Source organism: Epinephelus moara, chromosome 23 (assembly GCF_006386435.1).
Source record: "Epinephelus moara isolate mb chromosome 23, YSFRI_EMoa_1.0, whole genome shotgun sequence".
NCBI lineage: Eukaryota > Metazoa > Chordata > Actinopteri > Perciformes > Serranidae > Epinephelus > Epinephelus moara.
This window is the reverse complement of record NC_065528.1, coordinates 28,906,157-28,930,489: the sequence shown is the minus strand read 5'-3', so window position 1 is coordinate 28,930,489 and position 24,333 is coordinate 28,906,157. Positions and strand designations below refer to the sequence as shown.

General features: G+C 39.3%; 1 protein-coding gene across 8 annotated transcripts in view; it reads right to left on the bottom strand.

The window, feature by feature from the left end:
* Nucleotides 1-11,773: 11,773 nt before the first annotated feature.
* Nucleotides 11,774-24,333, bottom strand: part of dgki (diacylglycerol kinase, iota) — a 45,481-nt gene continuing 32,921 nt past the window's right edge. For 7 of the 8 annotated variants that reach the window (XM_050036302.1, XM_050036305.1, XM_050036303.1 and 4 more), the window contains 6 exons: nt 23,553-23,578; nt 22,840-22,877; nt 21,138-21,258; nt 20,700-20,745; nt 20,359-20,458; nt 11,774-17,666 (listed from right to left, as the gene is read on the bottom strand). In XM_050036302.1, coding sequence (XP_049892259.1) covers nt 17,556-17,666; nt 20,359-20,458; nt 20,700-20,745; nt 21,138-21,258; nt 22,840-22,877; nt 23,553-23,578 — 442 coding nt within the window. In that variant the 3' untranslated portion in view covers nt 11,774-17,555. The remainder of the gene's footprint in view (nt 17,667-20,358; nt 20,459-20,699; nt 20,746-21,137; nt 21,259-22,839; nt 22,878-23,552; nt 23,579-24,333) is intronic. The other variant, XM_050036299.1, reaches the window with a different exon arrangement.

Below are 24,333 nucleotides of genomic sequence, written 5' to 3'. Positions count from 1 at the left end.
TGCTGCCTCTGGTTGAAGCTATGGGTTGAAGAGACATCGTCCCGCCCCTTACTCCTAACAGCCAATCGTGTGCCGAGCTGGTGCCGAGCCCAAAGCTATCAGCCAATCGTGTTACTGTATGCCCGCTCCTGCATAGCTGCACTGCAGCGACTGTACTGTGGAATGCAGCTGTACGATCAGGACATACTCAGCTTCATAACGTTATGCCCTGACCTTTGACCCTCATGCTTTTATATCCGATACCATAAAGACAAAACAAACACCACTGACCGAGTTTGCCAGGTGCATGTAGTTCAACATTAAGTTTTATAACTGCACACACTGTAGACTGTAATATGTTTGTGACAGTGACACCTGCATTGCTCTGTCGCTGTTATTTTTACAGTCATGTCCTTCTCTTGTTTGTGATATTTATGTTATTTTGTCACTCATTCTGATTCTGGTTCCAGTTTGGCCTTTGGGCCTCCTTCAAGATCAACAAGCATGTTGAGACAATAGCTGTGTCTCAATTCAGGGGCTGCAGCCTCTCACCAGTGTGTATGTGTGAATGGGTGAATGTGACTCAGTAGAGTTAAAGCGCTTTGAGTGGTCAAGAAGACTAGAAAGGCACTATACTATATAAGTGCAGTCCATTTACCATTTACTTTAACATTGCCATGATATGCAGCCGGTGGCCATTGTAGTAGTTAGGGGGCATCAGGGGAAAACTCAGCGGGACAAGGAGAAGTGTTCGCAGATCGTAAAATTTCTGAAGCCAAACCCTGTCCTTTTTTCCTAAAACTAACCACGTGCTTTTGTTGTTGACGAAAAAAAACCTGACTTTGTGGCGTTGTACTGACGTAGCGCGTTTATTTTGAAAGACACTATATGTAAGAGTTAAATTTCCTGTCTTATATTCTGATGCAGTTGATAAAATTTGCACTGGGTGTCCATACCTTGCATACAACAGGGTGTGTCTGTGACAACCAATCACAGACACCCTGTTGTATGCATCACACCGAGCGACAGGGTCAATCTTACCTCCTCACTAAGGTAGAAGTTTCTGTCCCTTCCTTGCTCAGAGAACTTTACTAAATCACTCCTGTTCTCAAGTGTTTGTGAATACGGCCTCAGGCATACAAAATTTGACAAAGTGGAGCAAAAACATCGAGATCTAAGACAAGGACCATCATTTAAAACAATAACTGAGAAAAGTCAGAGGTGTTGTTTTTTTTAAACTTTTTATTTTGCTTTTTTTTCACCCCTTACATGAACAAAGTCAATTGCACAACAATGCAGTGGCAACTTGGGAAGGTAAACAATGAAAGTAGAATAAAAAAAGGGAGAATAAACTAAAACTATAAAAAAAATAATAATAATAATAAATTTAAAAAAAAATGGAAGTGAGGCACACTACTCTTATTGCGGCTTTTTCCACTGTCCATTAGGTCTGTTGAGTATTTGACCCTTCTTTTTTCCCATTAGGTCTGTTGAGTATTTGACCCTTCTTTTTTCTGATACACAGTCCATTTGTGCCACTGTCGATCCAGGGTCCCTGCTTTCATTCTGAGATAATAAGTCAGTCTTTCCATCGAGTAAATCTCCTCCACAATACCCAGCCACTGTCCTGGGCTTGGAGGGTCATTTTTCAGCCAGTTTCTTGTTATGGCCTTTTTACATGCCAAGGTCAGTATTTTGAAAAGGTACAGGTCCTCCTTTTGAGCAATTCCTTCTGGGGTCAAACCCAGGTATATTATCCGGGGGTCCCTGGGTATCTTGTATGTAAAAATTTCTTCCATAATCTGAACCACTCTGTCCCAGAACCCCTGCAGTTTTACACAAGACCAAAAGACGTGTGTGATTGGCACTCATCTGCCCGCAATGTCTCCAGCATTGCTGCTGTTCACCTAATTGTTTATTTTTGATGTGTGGTGTGATGAAGAAGCGAATTAAATTCTTCCATCCAAACTCCTTCCATCTTTTAGAGCTGGTGGAGGTCTGCTGAGTTCTGCACATAGAATGCCAATCACTCTCGGACAGTTTAATGTTCAGTTCTAGTTCCCATTTCGATTTCACATACAATGAGTTATTTCCATTATGTTTTTGTAGACCTCCATACAGCTTAGAGACAATCTTTACAGGTGTACATTTATATGCATTAATAAATAATTCAATCACTTTGTTTCCTTCTGCAGAAACTCCTCTTTTGATTTCTGTCTCATAGAAATGTCTTAGCTGTAAGTATCTGAACAGGTCACCATTATCTAAATCAAATTCTCTTTTGAGTTTTTCAAAGGATTTGAAAGTTTTCCCCTCTAGGAGTGTACACATCGCTGTAATCCCCTTATCTCTCCACCTTGCGACTAAACTGAGATGTTTGAGAAGGCCAAATTAGAAGTTTACTGTCTCCTTCTAATTTATATTTTTTAACAATCTCATACCAATTGTTTAATGCATTCTCCAAGATTGAATTCTCTCCCTTGTGGTCTGTATGTTTTTTCCCCCCTAAACTGGTTTGAGGTTGAAAGTTAGCCATATTCAATTCAATGTGCTTCCACGTAGCTTGGTACTCCGGGGAGCACCAGTAGACAAGGTATCTCATCTGGGCGGCATAATAGTATTCCCTTAGATTTGGAACTGCTAGACCTCCATGTTCTTTGTCAATTTGAAGTGTTTTAAATCTAACCCTTGGTCTTGCTCCAGCCCACATAAATCTTGATAATTGTTTGTTCCACAGTGAAAACTGTGAATCTGGGATTCTGACAGGTAAAGACAGAAAAAGGTACAACAACCTTGGCAGCAGGTTCATTTTCACTGCCTCAATCCTTGAACTGAAGTCTAACCCCAGTGTGGACCATTTTTTAATATCTTCCTGTATCTTATCATTTATTTATTTTGTAGTTTATTTCATATATTTTATCCAAGTCAGAGGTGTTTTAAACAAATAAACTCTTTCATTTACTGTTTTTACTCAGTTGAAAAACAAATTTTCAGAACTCAGATTTGAGGCAAAAACAAACCTGTTTATACTGTAGAGCCACATTTCAGCAGCTAGAAAAACCAAAGTCAGGACTCAAAAAAAAAAACTGGTGTAGTCTGATGAAAAATTCATGGAGTTACTGAACTTAAGAAGCTGCCTTCAGGCATCTTTTCAGGTCATTATATGTGACTGATTTTGTTTCAACAAATTAAACAACAACAACTCAAACTTAACATTCCTGTTGAGAATCAGTTCTGGCAGATCACTGATCCACCAGTCAGGATTTAATCCTCCTCAGCGGTCGACCAGACAGACCAGGGTGTCTGAGCCTAATTATCAGGGGCCGTATTCACAAACACTCTTGAGAACACTCTCAGAGAGCTCCTAACATAGCCCAAAATATTGTAGAAAGGAGTCCTAGCATAGGAGTGATTTAGGAAAGTCCCCAGGGCAACTCTGAGCAAGGCAGGGAAAGAAATTTCTTCCTCAGTGAGGAGGTAAGATTGACCCGATGTGTGGAACTATTATTAGCTCTGCACTGTTGGCTTCATCTTGACAATGGGTGAGATCAGGCAGCTGCAGCAGGAATTGGTGACAAAAAACCACAGTGAAGTCGGACAGCTCCAGCAGCTTTGAGCTAATAGAGGAAGTAATTCACATCCTGTTAAACCTGTTGCCGCTTTCTTGAAATGTTATCAGACCCATACAGTTTGTTTTCAGTCTCCAATGTTTTAGTTGTGACAGAGTAGCCTATAATCGTTGTCGAGTTTTGCATGACGTCAGAGCAAGTCGCGATGAAGTCGGGCACAAATCTGCGGTGATCGACTCTGCGCAGGGCACAGGCCTAGTCACCAGACGCTCGCTGGCGTCTTCATGTGAGCCAACACACACTCCTCTACGGAGTATCCAGAAGCAATTATATCCTGAATATCAAGACTATATTCTACCAGAGACAAAACTTTATTTTCTACTACGGCGTCCTCTGCGACGGTTTTCTATAAAAATGAAGGTTATCTTAGTCCGTACTCCTGTCCTGACATCCAACGGGTGCAAGAAGACATTTGAAGTCCGGGTATGTCAACTCTTTCTCTCCGATGTCCACTGTTTTTCTGCCATCAGCAAGCGCACGCAACTGCTGTGATGCAACTGTGACGTCTACTCAAAATTGGTCAACACATGGTGATCGTTCAATATTACACATGAATGCTGGGAACAATTATGTTTGTAGGCCATCTTCAAGAGCTTGTTTGTGAAATATAGAAAGCTCAAGAGGCCGTTTGTTACACTAATAATCGTAAGATAATAGACATGTTAGGGCACCATGCTTATTGACTCGTAGATAAGGAATACAAAACCATCAGCAATTATTTTCATACAAACTGATTAAAGCCACCTTCAAAGTGGCTTCTGATGTATTTGTTGTGACAGAAACTTCCAGAGCCTCCTTGTGTTGGTTAGAAGACAGAAAGCAAAATCTGCTATTGTTCTGAATGATAAAATATCATTGTTTAACATATTTTGGCACTTAAGTTTTGTCAAGACAAAAGGGGAACCTGTAACAAGTAAACTAAAATATGAAAGAGGAAGTTTACATTCCCACTGACATTTGACCAAATATACTCATGGTTATTAAACCACGTCTGGCCCCTGAAATCTTCCCAAACATTTAAGAACTTAACCTGCACTATTTTGGCGATGAATGGGAGGACAAGTAATTCTTACTTTTCCCACGAAATGATTCATTTCTACACACACACACACACACACACACTGACACTACACATCGCTGCATCGTCTGAGCAGTGAAACAGAAAGTGCAACACAGCCGTGACTTTAGCATGATTCACTGGTATAAAACTGACTCAACAGTCAAGTTACAACCTACTCTGGCTGTAACAAAATTAAATTACAGCTGCTGCTCAGCAATGGTCGGAGCCGGGCAATTTTAGGCAAAATTAGGCAATTCTGAGCAACACACACACTAAAACAAAGCATATCACAACATAGAAGTTACATCATATAATTATGGCCTGTCCTTCAAATTGTGGATGAGTGGCTGAGGTGATCAGAGTCCTTCAAATTGTGGATGAGTGGCTGAGGTGATCAGACTCATAATATACAAAGGAAAGAAAAAAACTCAAGAAGAAGAAAGTAAGAATAACATTAACTGCTAGCAATTATGAACAAACTGGCCTGATCTAGCTTAAAGCTAAACATTATCCATGGTGACAAAGATGAAAACATTTTTTAAAATGTAAAAGTAGCTATTGGATAGACTCTGAGCTAATTGGCAAGTGACAGTTCATGTGTGGCTTCACAAACTGACTGAGCCAAGCATAGGGTGCCAGACAGTAGCCATCCATGCCATGGAAAAGCACATTTCTAAGTGAAAGTTCCAAAGTTGTAGCACATATGGTTGATTAGTTATGAATTTTCAAAGTTTTGAAATTTAGAGGCTTGCTGTAGCGCCACCATCAGGACTATTGGCTTGTGTTTCCAGGTGAGGACATCTGGCATGGGACTGGACCTTTATGAAAAGTTTGGGTAGATTTCTCATTTGGAAATGTTGCACGAGCTGAGGCTTGAACTCACAATCTTCAACACCAAGAACCATCCTCTATCTCACTGAGCTAATTGGCAAACAGAAATGTCACATGTAGCTTCACAAATTGACTAAGCCAGTCACCTGTGTGCAAGACAGCAGCTGTTAGTGTGTAAAGGCAGATTTCAAACGGCTGTCAAAAATTCAGTTATTAAGACAAAAATCCGAAAATACACAAATTGCATCTAGACAGCATGGAGATGTTGGTAATTTGTTTTTAACAATGATTTATTGGCTCCATAAGTGAAAAACTGATGTTTAAAAATGCCATTTTTACATTGACTCCAATTGTTCGCATGAGAGCGAAATTCAAAATGCTGTAAAAAATTCAGTTTTTGGGATAAAATTCTGATATTTTCCAAACATCATCTACCATGACTCTAGAATTTTGTCTTTTTTTTTTTAATGAACATTGAAAATGTATTTAGCAAGAATTTGCAAGTATATGTTTACAATACCGTTTACAGTCAAACATTTTGATGCACTGTAGGCTCAATTTTCAATAAATCAACAATCTGTGTGGATCGTTTGTGTAGGACAGTCTGAAGATGCTCTGTAGCAAGTTTGGTGTCAATTAAGCAAAAATTGTGGGAGGAGATAGGTTTAATAAGTTTTACAGTTTTTGAAATAAACAGAGTGATGGACTTCATACTTTGCAATAGGTTTAAATGTACTAAAGTTTTGTCAGTATTGGGGCTACATTTTGGTGAAAGTTGCAAATCTCTAGCACGTATGGTTGATTTGTTGTGAATTTTCAAAATTTTGAACTTTAGACGCTTGCTGTAGCGCCACCATCAGGACTCTTGGCCTGTTTTTGCAGCTGAGGCAATCTGGCATGAGACTGGACCTTTGTGCAAAGTTTGGTCATTTTTTGAGCATGGGAAGTAGGATTTCCTCGGAAGAAGAAGAAGAAGAAGAAGAAGAAGAACATGCAGCAAAACAATAATAAACAGACGGATGACCTTAGAGTCATCTTTTCTATTTATGGTTGGTCTTCAAAATATGTATTATTTTTACTTAATGTATTTTTTCAGTCAGTCATTGTGGTTCCCACAGGGATCGTAGGATGAGCATAAAAAGTCACCAGATACTTACCTGCAGTGTCACTTTTCAGTGTCATGGCTTGCGCATTGTTTGCCTGCACATGTTGTCCAAGCTCTGCCTAAAGCCGGTCCCTCACACCCACCGTACCCCACCTTGCGACGTGAACACTGTGTGCACCAGGCTGCCATAGGTGGGGGTTTGGCACAGGCTGCCATCAGACCTGCAGGAGGTCGTGTTGTGGAGCGTTGACGAGTCACTGTGCCAGCATCATAGATGCCCCGCTAATGCCTGCCTCTACAGATCGTAGAGCTCTCTCTGCTTTCATAACTGTTCTTGGTGAGCATTTTAATTAAATGCTAATACATCCGGCACCTTTGTAATATCTAGAGGATTTTGCTTTCTGTTTTCTGCGTGGTAATTCTGACAGTGCCACTACCACAGGTATAAACAGGCACAATGTGGCAGTTGGATAATTGAAGTGTTATCTAGTCGTCTGGCTTTTCTTCCATCTGCCTCTGCGCACATCTGTGGTCAGCGCAACTCCGATCAATTCATTTAGCATTCCTCACGCGCGCACACACACACACACACACACACACACACACACACACACACACACACAGAATGCATCCGTCATGCATTTGAGCCTCTTTTATATGTCTTATTTTGCCTTTCAGGGCCGCAGGACGGCATTGGATTTCTCCACAGCTTCCATACTCTCACACTGATTTCTGATCACGCTTGAGGCCGATTATACAAGTACTGCTTTGACCATGTCTCTTCCTGTCCCCTCTCCCCTCTTTCACACACTTGCTTCTCATTCTGTCGTTCATATCGGCCTGTTTTTGTCGACATGCATTTGTGTGTCTTTGCTTTTTGCATCTATTTTCGTCTTGTTTTTCTTTCTCAGGTTTTGGCATGCAGAGTGTGTGTCCATGTGAGTGTATGTTAGAGGGAGAGAGACAGAGAATATGAATACACATAGCCTAATGAATACTGCATGGTGTGGTTTCCTAGTCAGCGAGAAAGACAGACGGTGGGGACGATGAACTGGCCCTCGAGCCCTTTTTTCCCACCACATACTGTAGTTTAACAAACCACGAATGCAGGAGGCAGCCCCTTATCCAGATTACTGCTGCTTTATAGCCACAGACAGGATCTGCCCCCATCCATTTATAACTGCGGCAGTCTGGACTACGTCCATACCAATAATATTTCACACACTTTACCATCTGATTCTTCTGATAGTGTTTCAGTAACATGCCAGTATGTTTTTTATTTGAGTGGGGATTTTATTGATTTCAACATTACACTGAAATAAATCCCCTCTGCCAGATAGAATATGTTTGAAGTTGTAAATTTTGTTGCCCAGTCGTCAATTGAAAATCATATGAGTCTTAATATGTGCAATTATCATTATTAGAGTGGCATTATTAAGGCTGCAACAAATGATTGCTTTCACTGTCTATTAATCTATTGATTGTTTTCTTGATTTAAAGGATTAGTTGTTTGGTCTATAAAATCAGTATTCCCCAAAGCCCAAGATGACATCCTCAAATGAAATGAAATCATCAGGAAAGAAAACAAACAAAAAACTAAATTATAAAATCATGCCATCTCCTAGGGCTAGTCAGAAAAAAGTTACCAAAATAAAGTCAAAATTATGAAACAAAAAATCAAAATTAGGTAAAAGTCAAAATTATGGGATAAAAATTCAAAACTATGAGCTCAAAATTGTGAGATAAAAGTGACAAAACTGAAATAAGAGTCAAAATTATGAAACAAAAACTCAAATTTCTGAAGCAAAAAGTCAAAATTAGAAGACAATAATCAACGTTATGAAACAACGCAATATAATTAGAAAGAAAGTCAAAATCACAATAAAAAAGTCAAAATTATGAGAAAAAGTTAATCAAACAAAAAGTCAAAGTTAGAAGACATTACGCCAAAATTATATGATAAAAGTCAAAATTGTTGGAGAAAAAGTCGAAATTAGAGGACAAAAGTCAAAAATCTTAACTATCAGAAAAAACCCCAAATTAAAATGATCTTCCTGTCATAATTAACTTTTCATCTTTTTTTTTTTCATTAAGTGGTGTAAATGTGTTTCCATACAGCCCTGTAAACTTGTAGCCTACTATCGTCTAAACACTGAAGTCAGTGAACTGATTTGTTCCTGTTCACTGACTTCAGATGCATTTTAAAAACACTTGTTCATCTCTGGTTTCAGATTAATTTTATTTGCATAATTATTAATTGTCAAAGATTCAGCTGCACAGATTTTGCCTGTTTTGAAAGTTTATAAAGTGGTCTGAAACTTAAAGTCATGTTTGGCAGACAGACTCAAAACACTGTAAGTATGTCGAGAGTGAAAGTTTCCTCTCGAGCTTAGAAACAATGAATAATAAAAGTAACTTCACCTTTGGGTCCATTCAGTCGTTGTTCTGGAGCTTTTGATCATGTTATAAAATGATGCTGATTCGCTTTTAATCTTCATTTTTACATCGTAATGGCCGAGAACTCTTTAGAGACAAATGGAATGTGAACATCTACAATTCAGCCTGCAGAGAAAGGCTGACGTTAACAAAAGCTCCAGATCAGCTGATGACATTATGTCACCTACCACAGGTGTGTTTCCTGTTTGGTAAAGTGGCAGCAGTTAGCGGGCTTGTACTTGACTTAACAGCCACATATGCAGAAACATACGTCACAGTTCACTTCCTGTTTACGCTGAATAATAAAGTGCTAACGGAAATAAGGACAGAAGAACCTGCAGCATACAGTGAACACGTGTTTCAGTACGCCAGCAAAGGCAAACTTGTACTTGTGTCTGTTCAGACACTTTTGTTATCAAGTTAAAGTTTACACCAAGTAGTGAAATACTCTGCAATGTGAATATCTGTAGCACAGGAGGAAGATATGAAAGAGACCAAACAGGTTTTACTGGCAGTAGAGTCTCATATATGATCTCTGAACAAAAACTCATGATTTTTTTTTAAAGAAAATGCACATGGTAAGTCATTTTGGTTCAGTAAGTCAAAAATAGTAGACAAAAAGTCAAAATTAGAAAACAAAAGTCAAAATTAGAAAACAAAAGTCAAAATTAGAAGACAAAAAGAAATAATTCGGAGACAAGTCAAAATTATGAGATAAAAGTCAAAATTATCAAACAAAAAGTCAAAATTTAAAAGATAAAACATCAATATTACATGATTAAAGTCATAATTGTAGGACAAACGTCAGCATTATGAGACAAAAAGCTTGTCAGCATTTTTTTGATTGTAACATTACAAACACTGACATGACTTTACACACCCTGTAATAATGGCTGATAATGATTGACAGAAATGAGCTGTACTGAAAGTCATCATATATTAAGAACTCCAGTGGTTTGTAAGTAGCCTGCTAGATTAGTAATCTGTGCTGATGTGCTCAGGGCATCTTTTTATCGTATAAATCCTGACAGGACCAAAACCATATCTAAAGTCAAGGTAATGCAAATTTTAACTGTAAAAGACTAAAAGGTTTTACACTCTACTGTACATTTTACCTGGATTATTTTTTATTTTAATGACTTTAAAGAGGAGAGTTCAGCTTTACATGTTTCTGTAACATTTTGTTCGACTAAAAGTCTGTGAAGGTTTTATACAGTGCCAGCGTCTAGAGCTTAAATGTCAAATCAGAGTGATGGAAGGAAAAAAGGTTGTTTAAATATAATTTTGGACAAGTCCACCAAAGTGCCAGATGAGCAAAAATCTTCTGTCAACTTCACTAAAAGATAAATGGACTTAACTCTGTGTGGTGCTACAGAGGTTTCTTTGAACAGTGTCAGATTAGATTTATCAACGCACCCTATAGGCTACCTGCTAAATGTCAACACATTATCACTGTGAGCATGTTAGCATGCTAACAGGCTAAACTAAAATGATGAACATGGTAGACATACCTGCTAAGCATCAACATGTTGTCATTGTGAGCATGTTAGCATGCTAACAGGCTAAACTAAGATGATGAACATGGTAAACATTATACCTGCTAAGCATCAACACAGTGTCATTGTGAGCATGTTAGCATGCTAACAGGCTAACCTAAGATAATGAATGTGGTAGACATTATACCTGCTAAGCATCAGCTTATTGTCATTGTGAGCATGATAGCATGCTAACAAGCTAACCTAAGATGGTGAGATGGTGAATGTGTGAACATTATACCTGCTAAGCATCAACACATTGTCACTGTGAGCATGTTAGCATGATAACAGGCTAACCTAAGATGGTGAACATGGTTAATATACCTGCTAAACGTCAACGCGTTCAACACGTTGTCATTGTGAGCATGTTAGCATGATAACAGGCTAACCTAAGATGGTGAACATGGTTAATATACCTGCTAAACGTCAACACGTTCAACACATTCTCATTGTGAGCATGTTAGCATGCTGACAGGCTGAACTACAATGGTAAACATAGTAAACATACCTGCTAAACAACAGGTTGTCATTGTAAGTAGGTTAGCATGCCAACAGGCTAAACTAAGATGGTGAATGTGGTAAAAAAAAATTACCTGCTAAACGTTGACATGTTGTCACTGCGAGCATGTTAGCATGCTAACAAGCTAAACTAAGATGGTAACCATGGTAAACATTTTACCTCAGAAGCATAAACATGTTGTCATCGTGCACATGTTAGCATGCTAACAGGCTAAACTAAGATGGTAAACATGGTAAACATACCAGCTAAACATCAACATGTTGTCATTGTGAGCATGTTAGGATGCTGAAGTTAGCATTTAGCTCAAAGTGCAGCCACACAGAGCTGCTAGCATGGCTGTGAACTTGATAGTCTTCATATGTTTGCGATAATTTTGATATATTTTATTTATTATATGTATTATTGTCATTGTATACAAAGAATGGTTGAAATGTTTTAAGATGTTTAATCATTCTGGGTTGTGGTTTGCAGTCAGTGTGCAGATGTGACCCAAAAGCTAAATAAAAAACATAGTGACTGCACACTACTGGGAATTTTTGCATCTGAAAGTTTAAATCTGCATGCGTCTGCATAATAGCGATTGGTTCCCATTAGAAAGAGGAAACACAGTTTAGTAACTGTCCTCAGTGGATTTTACCACAAATCATTCAAACAGGAAATAATGTCAGAGGCAAAACTACAGCATCACATCTTCTTTTAACAAATAAAACAAAACAACAAACTTCAAGTAATCCCATCATCATCATCATCATCATCATCGTCGTCATCATCAGCAGAGAAATAAGAAATACAAAAGCAAAAGAAAACCACATGTCCAACCTAAGAGGAACCTCAGGGAGGAATCATTTAAAACTATAATAATTGAATAGTTTAAACAACAATAATGCCATCCTTTATGCCATTACCAGAAAATAATCCAGAGGAAGGAGGTAAGAAAATGCCATGCATAAACCAACGCTGATGAGAGACACAATTTAATACAAAGTTTCTACTCAATAGAAAGAGTGATAAGAAGAAGCGTGTGTGTATGTCATTCAGAGCGGGCCGAGCTTATTACCACAGTCACTTCATAGAAAAGGTCATCACCATTCACAGATGTTCAAGGATTTCATTTACACTTTTTGTCTGTTTTATTGTCTGGAGACACTCAGAGGAATGTCTCAGGTGGACGCTGACGGTGGTGGCCATCGTAGAAGTCTTGCATCATAAACATATCAATGGCAAAAAAAGGAATACACTCTGATCTGAGGGGTCTGAAATGTGGATTTAGTCAAGGAATTCCTCACAAGTGCTGCAGAGCATCTCATATGTCATAAAAGAAAAATACTGTCGTGTGAGTTTGGGATTAAAACTGGTAAAAAACCAAACAAAACAAAAACGTAATCACTCTACTTTTTATATTCCAACGCCCCTGAATGTAACACTTTACAAAGCAAAAAAAACAACAACAAAAAACCCGCAGACAATAATACATGTATCTTTTTCTATATATTTTTCAGTGTAATTAAATGTATACCACGGCTATGGAATCAAAATCTGATTGGCTGTAAAGTGTCAATTAAAAATATATTTTTGATCTAAAGGCAAAATTTGACTTTTCATTTGTTTACCAGACTACACATTATTTTAGAGAGTATCACTGCAAATACGCAAGAGAAGCTTACTGATCATGAGAGGAAATGTGTAAATTAAAGTCATGTCAAGAAACATGCTGACGTTAATTTATGATTTCTAAAAGGGCGACGAACCTAAAGGGGCCAGGATGCTTGAACATTTGCGTAAATTGGCACGAACATCAGGGGTCTCATTTATAAAACAGTGCGCAGGATCTATAAACACAATCCAAAAAAATATTAGATGTGCATCGCTAACTTTACCGTTTCCAAAATGTTCGTAAGCATGTGTCAAAGTTTCTCCCATGAAGCCTGTTTTTATACATCACACCGTTTGCGTTGCAAGTGGTGTACGCCTCTTTCAGGCCTCGTTTTGTGCGTAAGCAGTGTTTATAAGTGTGTTCAGTGGGCTCCATAGTGCCCCCAAATGCACACTACAATTGGGATAAAGTAACTTTGATGTTCACAAAATTTGAGATCATTGCTGTTATCTTTAAGAACATAGCACATTTCTTTTCATCATACAGCATGTCAGCCATTTTGTGCTCTAATTTTAATTTTATGCCCACGTTTGACTTTAAGATGCACGCGAACTCACAACAATGCACCCATGTTTACACTAGTTGTTACTCAAATTTAGTGGTGCAACTAGGCTTGGATGTGGCATGTCGGCTCTATAGCCAGTGTCTGATGAGGTGGACTTGTAACCCTTAACACACATAGCGTTATTCATCCCTACAACAGGAAATACTTTTTCCCTAACCTGATATGAAGTGTGCGCTGCACATGTGAGCATTTTTGATGATGGCCTCCATCCAGTCCTTTGGTCTTATCACATTTAACCATCTTTGTTTTTGTTGATGGGCAGTGGCGGCTGGTTTTGAGCCATGACTGCTTTTATTCTGGCTCCCGGTACACACATGACCACATGTTAAGACTCCTATGTAGCCTACAGCCCTGTGGTGGAGAGGCAGCTAATGAACTGAACATACGTCATTGTGACGTCGACCCTAAAAGGGTTTATATGTAGTGATGCCATCATGCAGAAACCTGCGTCAGGGCGTGTGAGAAAGCGTTTTTATAAGAGCTTGGGAAAACAGCATTTTAACGCTAAGACAACCAAAATTTAAATGTCTGGATTTGAACTCATGAGTAACACTACTGGGAAGCTACAGAAAGATTTAAAAATTACTTAAAGTAACATTGACAATAATGGTCCCACCCTTTAAGGTACATTTACGAGCTTTCGTCTGGAGTTTTCAGTCACGAAATGTTGCTGAAAGCTCTGGAAGAACATAGCAAGTGGACCTCAAACTGGAAAAGATACTGCCTCACTGTGTGACCGCTCTTTCTTCAAATAAAACGATCCTTTAGTGATTCACAAAAATGTCCCTAAAAACCCTGCAGAAACACACAATATAACAAATAACACTGGATATTAGTAGCAGCCGAAAACGGGACTTTCAACATGTTGTTCGTTAACATACATGACATTAATATGCAGTGCAGTTTAAAAGCCGTCAGACTTCTACGATGGCTACATGTGAATCTTTAAAATGTTTCCCCGCAAACACTCTGGGGAAAGCAGTTCCTCTTTTATATATGAATTTTGTTTACAACAGGTTATATCAAAAGAGACCTCACAGGGCTGTTTAAAAGTTCAATCCATCGACATACATGCACACAAAAGAAAAAAAACAAAAACATAAAACAATCATATACCCAACCAGCACTGAAGTAAAATTGCACATTCAATACTCCTCGGTGCTAAATGGTCAACTATGTTTAAAAACATTAATGTAATGTAAACGATTAATATAGAAATGCAAAAAGACGTAATCTATTCATATTGCATTGAATATGGCTCAGATTCTTCTTTTCTTCTTGGATAGATGCTGCACACACACACACACACACACACACACACAGTTATAACACAATCTGTAGTTTTGTACAAGCTGCACAGAGAGCGGTGAAAACTTTCTGCTGCAGCTGTACTGACTCTTCAGGGTTTGATATGGAATGAGGAATATCATCATACATACACACACACACACACACACACACGCACACACACTGCATGTGAAAAGCCTTGTCGGGTCAGGAGTACCACAAACACACTGTGAAAAGTTAAAATACTTGTTTGTGTGACGGCAGCGTTTAAAAATTAGTGACTCTGCTTTAAACACAGTCTGCTCTGTCCTTTCAAACCAACCGGCTGCTTCATGGTTTCACTTGAACTAATGTGTTGGTTTTCCTCCACTCTGGGCCGACACTGGCTTCGTTTTATAATATTTCCGATTCTTTAAAATCTATATCTGACATGTCTGGTAACCAATTATAGTTCAGTGTTCAGGGAGAATGGTGTTTGTGGAATAAACCAGTGCTTCCCAACCTTTATTAGCTTGTTAAACCTTAAAACAAACCAGTATAAACTGGGAGAAGTTGGAGCAAAGACTAATTTTTTTTTCCTTCTGAGGTTGTTTGAGGAGTTTTTAGAGGCTTAAAAAGGTGGACGTATCAAGTGTATCACAAGAATAAAAAGCAAACTTGTATTTTTTCTTTCTTAAACTCACTTTGTGACACGTGAAATTTATGTGTCAGACCCTGAGGCAGTGTTGTAGCATACAAGACCAGACTTCAGATCACTGTTTGAGAGTCTCGACCGCGCTTCTATTCGGCCCTGTGTCGGTCTCAGACAAAAGAGGACTCTGGATTTTAATTTAAAAAAACATGGTTGTGGGGATATCACTAAATTATAAGTGCAAAAAAGGAGCACTGAATAAAGATGTTTCAGTTGATCCTTTGTGTTCGTTTGCTCACAGAAAGAAAAGGAAATAAAAATCCCCTCTGTGATGCCTTCTGATTATTTTATCCAGACATTTCTCATGTTACATTCAGACACATACAGATAGACAATATAGTTATAAAAGAGGTGAATGGAGAGGAATCTTAATTTGTTTTCTGTGTTTTATGAGAATGTGGGTCTTTCACATCAGTTTGTGGAGTGCCTATAGTTTGCATGTTCCACACTTTATCTGTGTTATGTAGTGTCAGACTCACTGGTGGAGTTTATACTTCTTTGTTGAATTGACACTGTATCTCTGTGTCGATGTAGAGCGTACGCTGTACCCTACACCATAACCTGATGTACACCTCCCCAGAAATGTAACTACACGTTGTGGCAACGCAGACCTCCTGTCTGTTTCTGTAAGCTGAAACCATTTCCCTCAGTGGAGACAAAGCTTTTATTTACTTTAATTTCACAGATAAGAAACAATAAACTGTGAAGACAATAAAGCCTCCACAAAAATAGCATTTTAAGTCTTGTGTGTGATTTATCCTGGCTTCATATGAGCAGAGGAAATCTCTGCTATTCGCTAGGCTAATTTATACAATGTAAAATGCCATAGGCTTGTGCTAATAACGTTAGCATGTTGTATTTGTTTGGAAAACATGTTTAGTATAAGACAGTTGTTTTGTCAGTGAACCTTGTGAGTTGTGATGGAGCCAAATTTTGTAACGTTACCTTTGTTACATGACACTGTTGTTCAGGCTTCATATGAGTAGAGGAAAAGTCTGCTAGCAGCTAGACTAATTTAAGCAATGGGAAATGTCATAGGTGTATGCTAAATACATTAGCATGTTGTATTTGTGGGGAAAACATGTCTAGTATAAGACAGTTGTTTTGTCTGTGAACTTTGTGAGTTATAATGGAGCAGACAAATTGAACGTTGCAGAAAATCAAAACAGAGGCATAAGGGTTCCACCGCCATCTAGTGTTTTGGAGGCATAAGTGCAGAACGACGCAGACACATCACCCAACAAGTATAAATGCTCACTACAACACAGGCCACTTGTGTAAGTTACAGTGTCGGTGTAGAGCCTTATTACAAATAAAAATCAGCCTCAACCTCAAGTCTGGTTTTAGTTCAAGTGGTCTTGACTACAACACTGCCCCCAAGGGTTAGGAATTAGTGGAGTAACACGCACTCAGTTATCAGGTCAGCTGAGTCAGAGAAACAGTTTCACTTGAGAGGCAATTTGTAGCTCTGGTTTTAATTAAGATTCATTGTTTCTTTCTTCTGTACTTAAACTAATGTGAGACAGCTGAAATAAATTTCTTTTTTTAGCTTTATAATATTCACAGCCCTCCGCTGACCCTGTAATGTGATCAATAACATTAACATTACACTGTTTGGTATGAAAGCGACGTTTTGAAGATTTATGAGAATGTGAAAAGAAACCACTGTGACAGATTGTGGGAACATTACTGAGACAGATATGACACTACATCAGTGTCTTTGGCACACAGGTTTTATGGGGCAACACATATAAAACTTAAGTATTTATGTCATTTTAATAATTTTCAGCAGAAGTTATTTCTAACTGATTTTAAATACTTGATCAACACATATTTTTTTACTGAGTGAACCCATTCTTCAAATATGAACTGTGACCGAAATAAAACATGTTTTCTTGAGTTCGTCTCTCCTAAACGACAAGTGAACTCACCACGGCTGCTCAAAGTGCACTTGCATCCTGAACCGTTAAAAGTCCAACGATCAATCAACCAATCACTCAATCAGCACAACCAATAAATAGAATATGAATAAATAAATACAAATAAATAGTTGACCATTAAAATCTCCACTGCGGTGCTGCTGTGAGCTGAAGCAGTTCACTCCTCTGATCTGTCCCGTTCATCTCTGCAGAGACAAACCAGACTCTGATCGTTTGTTTTTTTTTTAAACACTTTTCTCTCCCAGATTCGTCTCCACTACGAGTGTGTGCAGAGTCCAGAGAGACCGAGCGAGTGTGTGTGTGTGAGAGTGTGCGTGTGCGCCTCAGACAGCCGTCTCCAAGTCTTCGTGGGTGGCAGAGGACGTGTGCTGTTGGGCGTTCAGGAAGGTGGTGAGCTCCGAGTCTCCCTCTGCTTGGTCCGCTGGTGTCTTCCCCTGGTGGACACACACACACACACACACACACACACACACACTGTCACTAAAGTAAAACGGAGCGCAGGGCTGCAGTTGACAACTCCTTACCCAATAACCATTTTTTCAACGATGAAATTTCCCAGAACTGAAGCGGACGTATTTAAATTGTCTAACCAACGGTGCAAAACTGAAACATATCCAGTTTCTCACACAGAAAAATAAGACAAGCAGGAAATCGTCACTTTTCAGAAGCTGAACCAACAAATTGGAGCTTAATGATTCATCATCCTATCTTGAAAATAAAATTGTGACAAAAGCAGCAGTTCGTGTCTTTGGGTTCTTTTTCACTGATGAATGTGCCTGAGATGTAATTTTTTGCGGTGACCACTCACTATGATGCAAATACATTTGGATGCTGATGATTGGTGCACATGTCACAGACCAGACACTTAAAATCAACTGGGTTATGTGAACTGCAGATATTCAGAACCACAGTCGGAGAAAAAAAAAAGCGTTGTGGATCATCGTTCCTGTGGGCTCCAGCAACACTAAACCCCTGAGCTTGCCTGAGAAGGACTAAATGCACAAAGCTGCTATTTTTAAATATCCCATGGAGAGAGACTCTCACTGCAGCCTGTTCTATTTATTGAAAATGTCGGCGTGCAGCCTCGAGGTGCAGACTGATGAAGGAGGAAATACAGTGAGTGCTGGACAGAGCAGTGAGTGACAACAACCCGCCCACATTTAAGAGTACTGTTGTGGTGGAAACGCTAGGGTCTAGGTACCATGTCTGAAGGGTTACTGTTGGTTCCAAAGGTACCATACTGAAAGTGTTTGGTGGAAACAGGAGCCTTTTTTGGAACCCTGATTTCTCCTTCTTGCGGCAGCATAAGCAGTCAGTCACTCGGCTTAAGCTGTGTTTAGAGATGAATCCTAGTGCAGGGGCGGACTAAACCATTTGAGCCTTTAAGGGGGGAGAGGGGCCTCAGAGAGCGTCCACTACTTTACTGATTTATTCAGCCAGTATTTTTTTAGTTACGCAATAATTACTTATTGACCCGTGTATCTATTTTTGTTAAAAACTCAAAGAGAATACTGTGTGGTTTTCTTTCACTCTTGAGCCACACCAAAGACATATTTCCTTTGCCTAGTGATGGACAACCAGGGGTCGTGTTAACCGGATATTCTCGGTCATTGACCGTTTCTTTACAACAATGACCAGAAAATCTGAAGGTCATTTTGACCGGTTGCAATTACCACCCCTGCCCACCACCCCGGCAGCGGAGTGCACAGTCAGTGGTTTAAGTGGCTGCCGTTTTCACACTGCAGAGAAAAGGTCATTCATCTGCTTCATGAAGCGTTGTTGACATAATGCCCTGGACACACCGGACGCGGAACCGAGGCACGGCGCCCAGCAGCGGAGGCAGTTTTCAGTCAGCGCCCATGTTAACGTATCTGACTGTCCACACAGGCCGCTGAGCAGAGCGGAGCGCCCGCTGAGGCAGCGCTTCAGTTCAGTGTATGGTCTATTTTTCACGGGAGCCGTGAGCGCTTCTGTCAAGCTGGATCGAGCGGATCGTACTAAACAGGAAGTCGGACACAGAAAAGACGAGAGAATCCAGCCAATTTTCAAAATAAAATAACAACAGCACACACTGAGGAACGTGAGGAGAAAATACTGTGTTTATAATTTAAAATAACACAACAGTGCATAACCGAACACATTTTTCAATACCATAATCACTTCATTACAATTTTAATTTTGTGTAATCGAGCCTACAGACATAACTACATAACGCCCTGGACACACTGGACGCGTTAGTGACGCGTTAGTGCCGTCCAGTGTGTCCAGGGCGAAGCCTAATGGCACGGGTGTGTGGATATCTGTTCATCTTTTTGTTCATGTCCTTATTAATGCACACTTTATAACTTGCTTGTTGGATTTATTAAAAAGGAATGAATGAAAACGAAATGTCTTTGAATATCTTTATTATCATTTAAAAACGAAAATTAAAATGACCGGTAAAAATAGATTATGACCGGATTTTTATGACCCTGTCGGCCAAAATGACCGGCGATGGAAAAGTCTAGCGCAACGTCTGTAGACAATATAGTTTTTCTGTTCCTGGACCTCTGTGGCATGTCATACCCCTCTCCCTCTGCCCACCATCAAATAAGTACATACAATGCTCCTGATTCTGATCTGTTGTGGAAGAGGGTTTGAATTTGACGGCTCTCTTCATAAGAAAAAGTAGATTAATGCCTTTATTTACCAGTAACAACACTTGTTTTATTTTCACCATCTTTGCTCACACAGACGTCACAAATCTCCCTCAAAGGGCGTTACAATCCTTATCCATACAGCATACGACACCCTCTGTCCTTATCCCCCCTTCCTTCTCTGTCCTTACTTTTTCTGCTCATTTGTTTAATACACTCCGTGGTTTCTCCTCTCACATTTCTGTGTTAGTGAGGAACTTTGTCAGCTGATGAACCCAGAACAAACCTACAGATCCTACAGATCAGGTCGGGACTTTCCCTGCACTGCAGACAGACTGACACACCCTGCACCTGAACGCCAGCAAACCTATGTCTCTGTAGATCATTCACACGTAGTGCTGGTCCTCTTGACATGACTCAGCTGGATTTACAGGAAGTGTGTGTGTTTGGGTGTGTGTGTGCAGGTTTCGAGTTCAATGTGTGAGTTTACCTGGAAGTTGGTCTTCTCGAGCGACGCCCCGGCCTCCACCAGCAGTCGACACACGGCGTGCTGCTTCTCCGAGGCTGCTTTGTGCAAGGCAGTGTCCCCTCTACACATACACACACACACACACACACACACACACACACAATTAGCTACGTAAGCAATGGGAACTTGCAAATTGTCACAACCTGTCCTGGCCTGTCTGACATCACCAGAAAACCACAGCAGATAAAGGAGGAGGTGTGCGGTTGGCATGTAAAACTATCAGGGCGTGTGATGTCAACAATAATCTGATATACACAAAACCTCCACAGAGAATCATCGAGGAAAAACAAAATGAAAAGTACCCAACATACTTCTCTCTGTCTGTCAAATCCAGGAGCACCTTAGAGCCTGAGGAGGAGAGACAGGAGAAACAAAACAAGCTTTGTAGATTTTGATACGTCACAAGGATAAGTTTAGAAAATACACATCACAGATACAGATTGTTTTCATTCTTTAAACTTGTAGTCTTAAGTGACACGGGCCAGGGAAGGTGGGTGCTGAGGGTGCTGCTGTAGCCCCTATTGTCAAGGGGTGGAAATCAGTAGCGTTCACGTGTAAGAGTTCACAAGCTTCCTGTTTCGGCTGCAGATGTCATTCCATGTTTGAACGATAACATAAAAAGTCTGTTGGAGCCGTTTGTTTACAGGAATAAACAGGACTGATTTAAGATGCTTCATGCTGCGCCCCCTTATGATAAATACACACACCATCACCTTCCTGTGAGTCATGTGTACTCTCACCCTGCTGCAGTATGAAGCTGACCAGCTCTGTGTGTCCGTTCTGGGCGGCTATATGTAACGCTGAACAACCTCCGGAGTCTCTGACCAACAAGCTGACGCCTCGGCGCACACACTCCGACAGCTGGAGGCACAAACAGAAACAGAAAAAAGAAGCAGATTAGGGTTTAGAAAAACGACAACAAGGAAATCAGTGCTCCTCATGTGCAGTTTAAATGGGACCGGAGATGAAAACATGGTATGAAACATTTCTTTGTTTTGTTTGTGATTTTTTTTTCCTTATCCTATAGCAATGTTCAATACACCATTCAACTTTAAGAATATTCAGCATTCAGCACTACAGAAAGCTGGCTTCATACACTGGCTTTTAAAGGGACAGTTCAACCCAAAATCAAGATCATACATTTTAGAATTATATAAATATTCATTTATTTTTTATGGGCGCATTTTTTAAAAAATATCATTTTTTTTCTGGGGGCACTTAAAAAAAAAGAAAGTATTTATTTATTTGTTTATTTTATGGAGGCAATTTTTGAAAATAAAAATATTAATCTATTTTTTATGGGGGCAATTTTGAAAAAAAAAAAAAAATTCTGGGGGCACTTTTCTTAAAAATGTATTTATTTATTTATTCATTTTATGGGGGCAATTTTTGAAAAAAATGTATTTATTTTTTATGGGGGCACTTTTTTAAAAATCATTTTTTATGGGGCACTTTCTAAAAATATATATTTTTTATGGGGGCACTTTAAAGTTTTTTTTAACATTTATTTATTTATTATGGGGGCAATTTCGGAAAAAAAATGTATTTATTTTTTATGGGGGCACTTTTTTTAAAAATTCTTTTTTTTAAGGGGCACTTTTAAAAAAAATCTTTTTTTTTTTAATGGGGGCACTTTTTAAATTTTTTATTTTTTTTTTATGGGGGGCACATTATTATTTCATACTGCATTTTATGTGAGGGGGGTAAAAAAAAAAAGTTCTCTCCTATATTTTTGGATGTTTTCTTAATCCACAGACCTTGCTGTGAGCAGTTTCATGGAGGAACTATTTTCTTTCTACTGAACTACACCCACCAACTGCATCACTGTGCAAAACGAAGTGTGCATCTACTGCTAGCACCACTGAGCTAGCTAACGTCACAGCTCAACCAAGGAGGACGCCATTAATGTTTACATCTCTGTCACATATGTCACGAGCCTCTCATCCATGATTAGATGCACACTTCCTCTCTGTGCAGTGATACATTATCTTGAGTAACCAGGTCATGATTTCTGGAAAGGGTCACTGATGTTGAGTTTTTCAAACATATTTTTTGGCACTTTGAGCACCACAAGCTGAGTGTCATCTAGTTCCATTATATTGGAGAGAAGGCAGACATCTCTACAGCTGATATCTCCAACACTCTGCAACTCACACCAAAACTATCTAGACTGATAAACAGCACTACAGGTAAGAGGGAAATATGTAGATTAGATTTGGGGGTAACTGTTCCTTTAAGAGTTGCTTTGGGAAATGCTTGTAAAAATTTAAGTGTCTGCAGAAAACAGTTTCTTAATCAGGATCGGGGCCCTAAAATATAAAGTTCACAGTCTCACAGTGCAGAAAAAACACTTTAGGACAACAAGTATTCAAAGAACAAATGAAGCAGCTTCATGTTGAATGTTCATCAGCTGGTGAAAAAGAGAAGCTGAACAGACTTTACCATAGACAGATCTCCTGTACTGGCAGCTGTCAGCAGAGCTGTAAACACACACACAGAGATATCGTCATCATGTGAGATCGATCATGCAGAACACACCCCCATTCACTGATCTGCTGACTTCTCTAAGTTTCCAATCCTGTTTGTCTGTCATCACCTTCCTCTCTTTCTAAAGATATCTGATGACAAACATGAATCATCAGAGATTGTTTTTTACGTCTCCTGCAGGAACTCTCTGAACTTTCAGTTTCACTTTGACACAAATCCAACGTCTGTCTGTGTTTCGTCTAGTCAGGTGAAGGCTGAGCTCGTTTCCTTTTAGTGGAATATTTTCATTGTCTTTGAAGCCGACTGAAATAAAATGTACGACAAACAGTTTGTGTTTGGTTTTAGAGAGTGGAATCAGCTCTGTGGTATGTGCCCTACAATGACATCATGACTCCATAAGTATTTAAGTAATAAGTCATTGTAATTCCTGGGACTCTACGGTGTGACTCTCACATGTCTCAGCGTTTTATGTTTGTGTGTGACAAACACACAGACACGGTTCATGTGAAGCTAAAAATTAAGCCATCCAGCAGGAAATATTGAATCATTCTGAAAAGTGTAACAGGTTTCACAATTAGTTTCTAAAGTGATGACGTGCCCTAAACTACACTTACACATCTGTTTTTAAACCTTTATAAAATGTGTGTGTGTATGTCTGTGTTTTCTACCTTGTTCATCGGGCGTCAAGGGAACACTGAAAATAACAATGACACAGCCAGTTAAAATGTTTTTCACTCAATATGAAGACAAAATCTTTTCAGTGCAACAGGAAGTGATTCTTCTTTTTAACTTTTGAACAATAGTTGACTCCAAACTTGTAGGAAAGATTTGTGTATACTTAGATCTGTGCAGTGTTTCCCTTTTATCTTTAAGCTTTAGACCAAAAGCTCAAAGAATGAACAGAAACACTTGCACACATGTCAGTGTGTGTGTGCAAGTCTTTTCTACCAGTTTAAACTGAATAAAATCAGAATTAATCTGTTTAATTACACTTTTTCATGTATGAATTCACATTTTGTAGCTCCATATAGATTATGTCTACCATTTACATTCACTGGCCACTTTATTAGGTACACTTTGCTACTGCCGGGTTGGATCCCCTTCATTTAACAAGGTGCTGGAAACATTTCTCAGAGATGTTGGTCCATATTGACATGATGACATCACACAGTTGCTGCAGATTTGTCGGCTGCANACACTTTTTCATGTATGAATTCACATTTTGTAGCTCCATATAGATTATGTCTACCATTTACATTCACTGGCCACTTTATTAGGTACACTTTGCTACTGCCGGGTTGGATCCCCTTCATTTAACAAGGTGCTGGAAACATTTCTCAGAGATGTTGGTCCATATTGACATGATGACATCACACAGTTGCTGCAGATTTGTCGGCTGCACATCCATGATGAGAATCTCCCGTTCCAGCACATCCCAAAGGTGCTCTA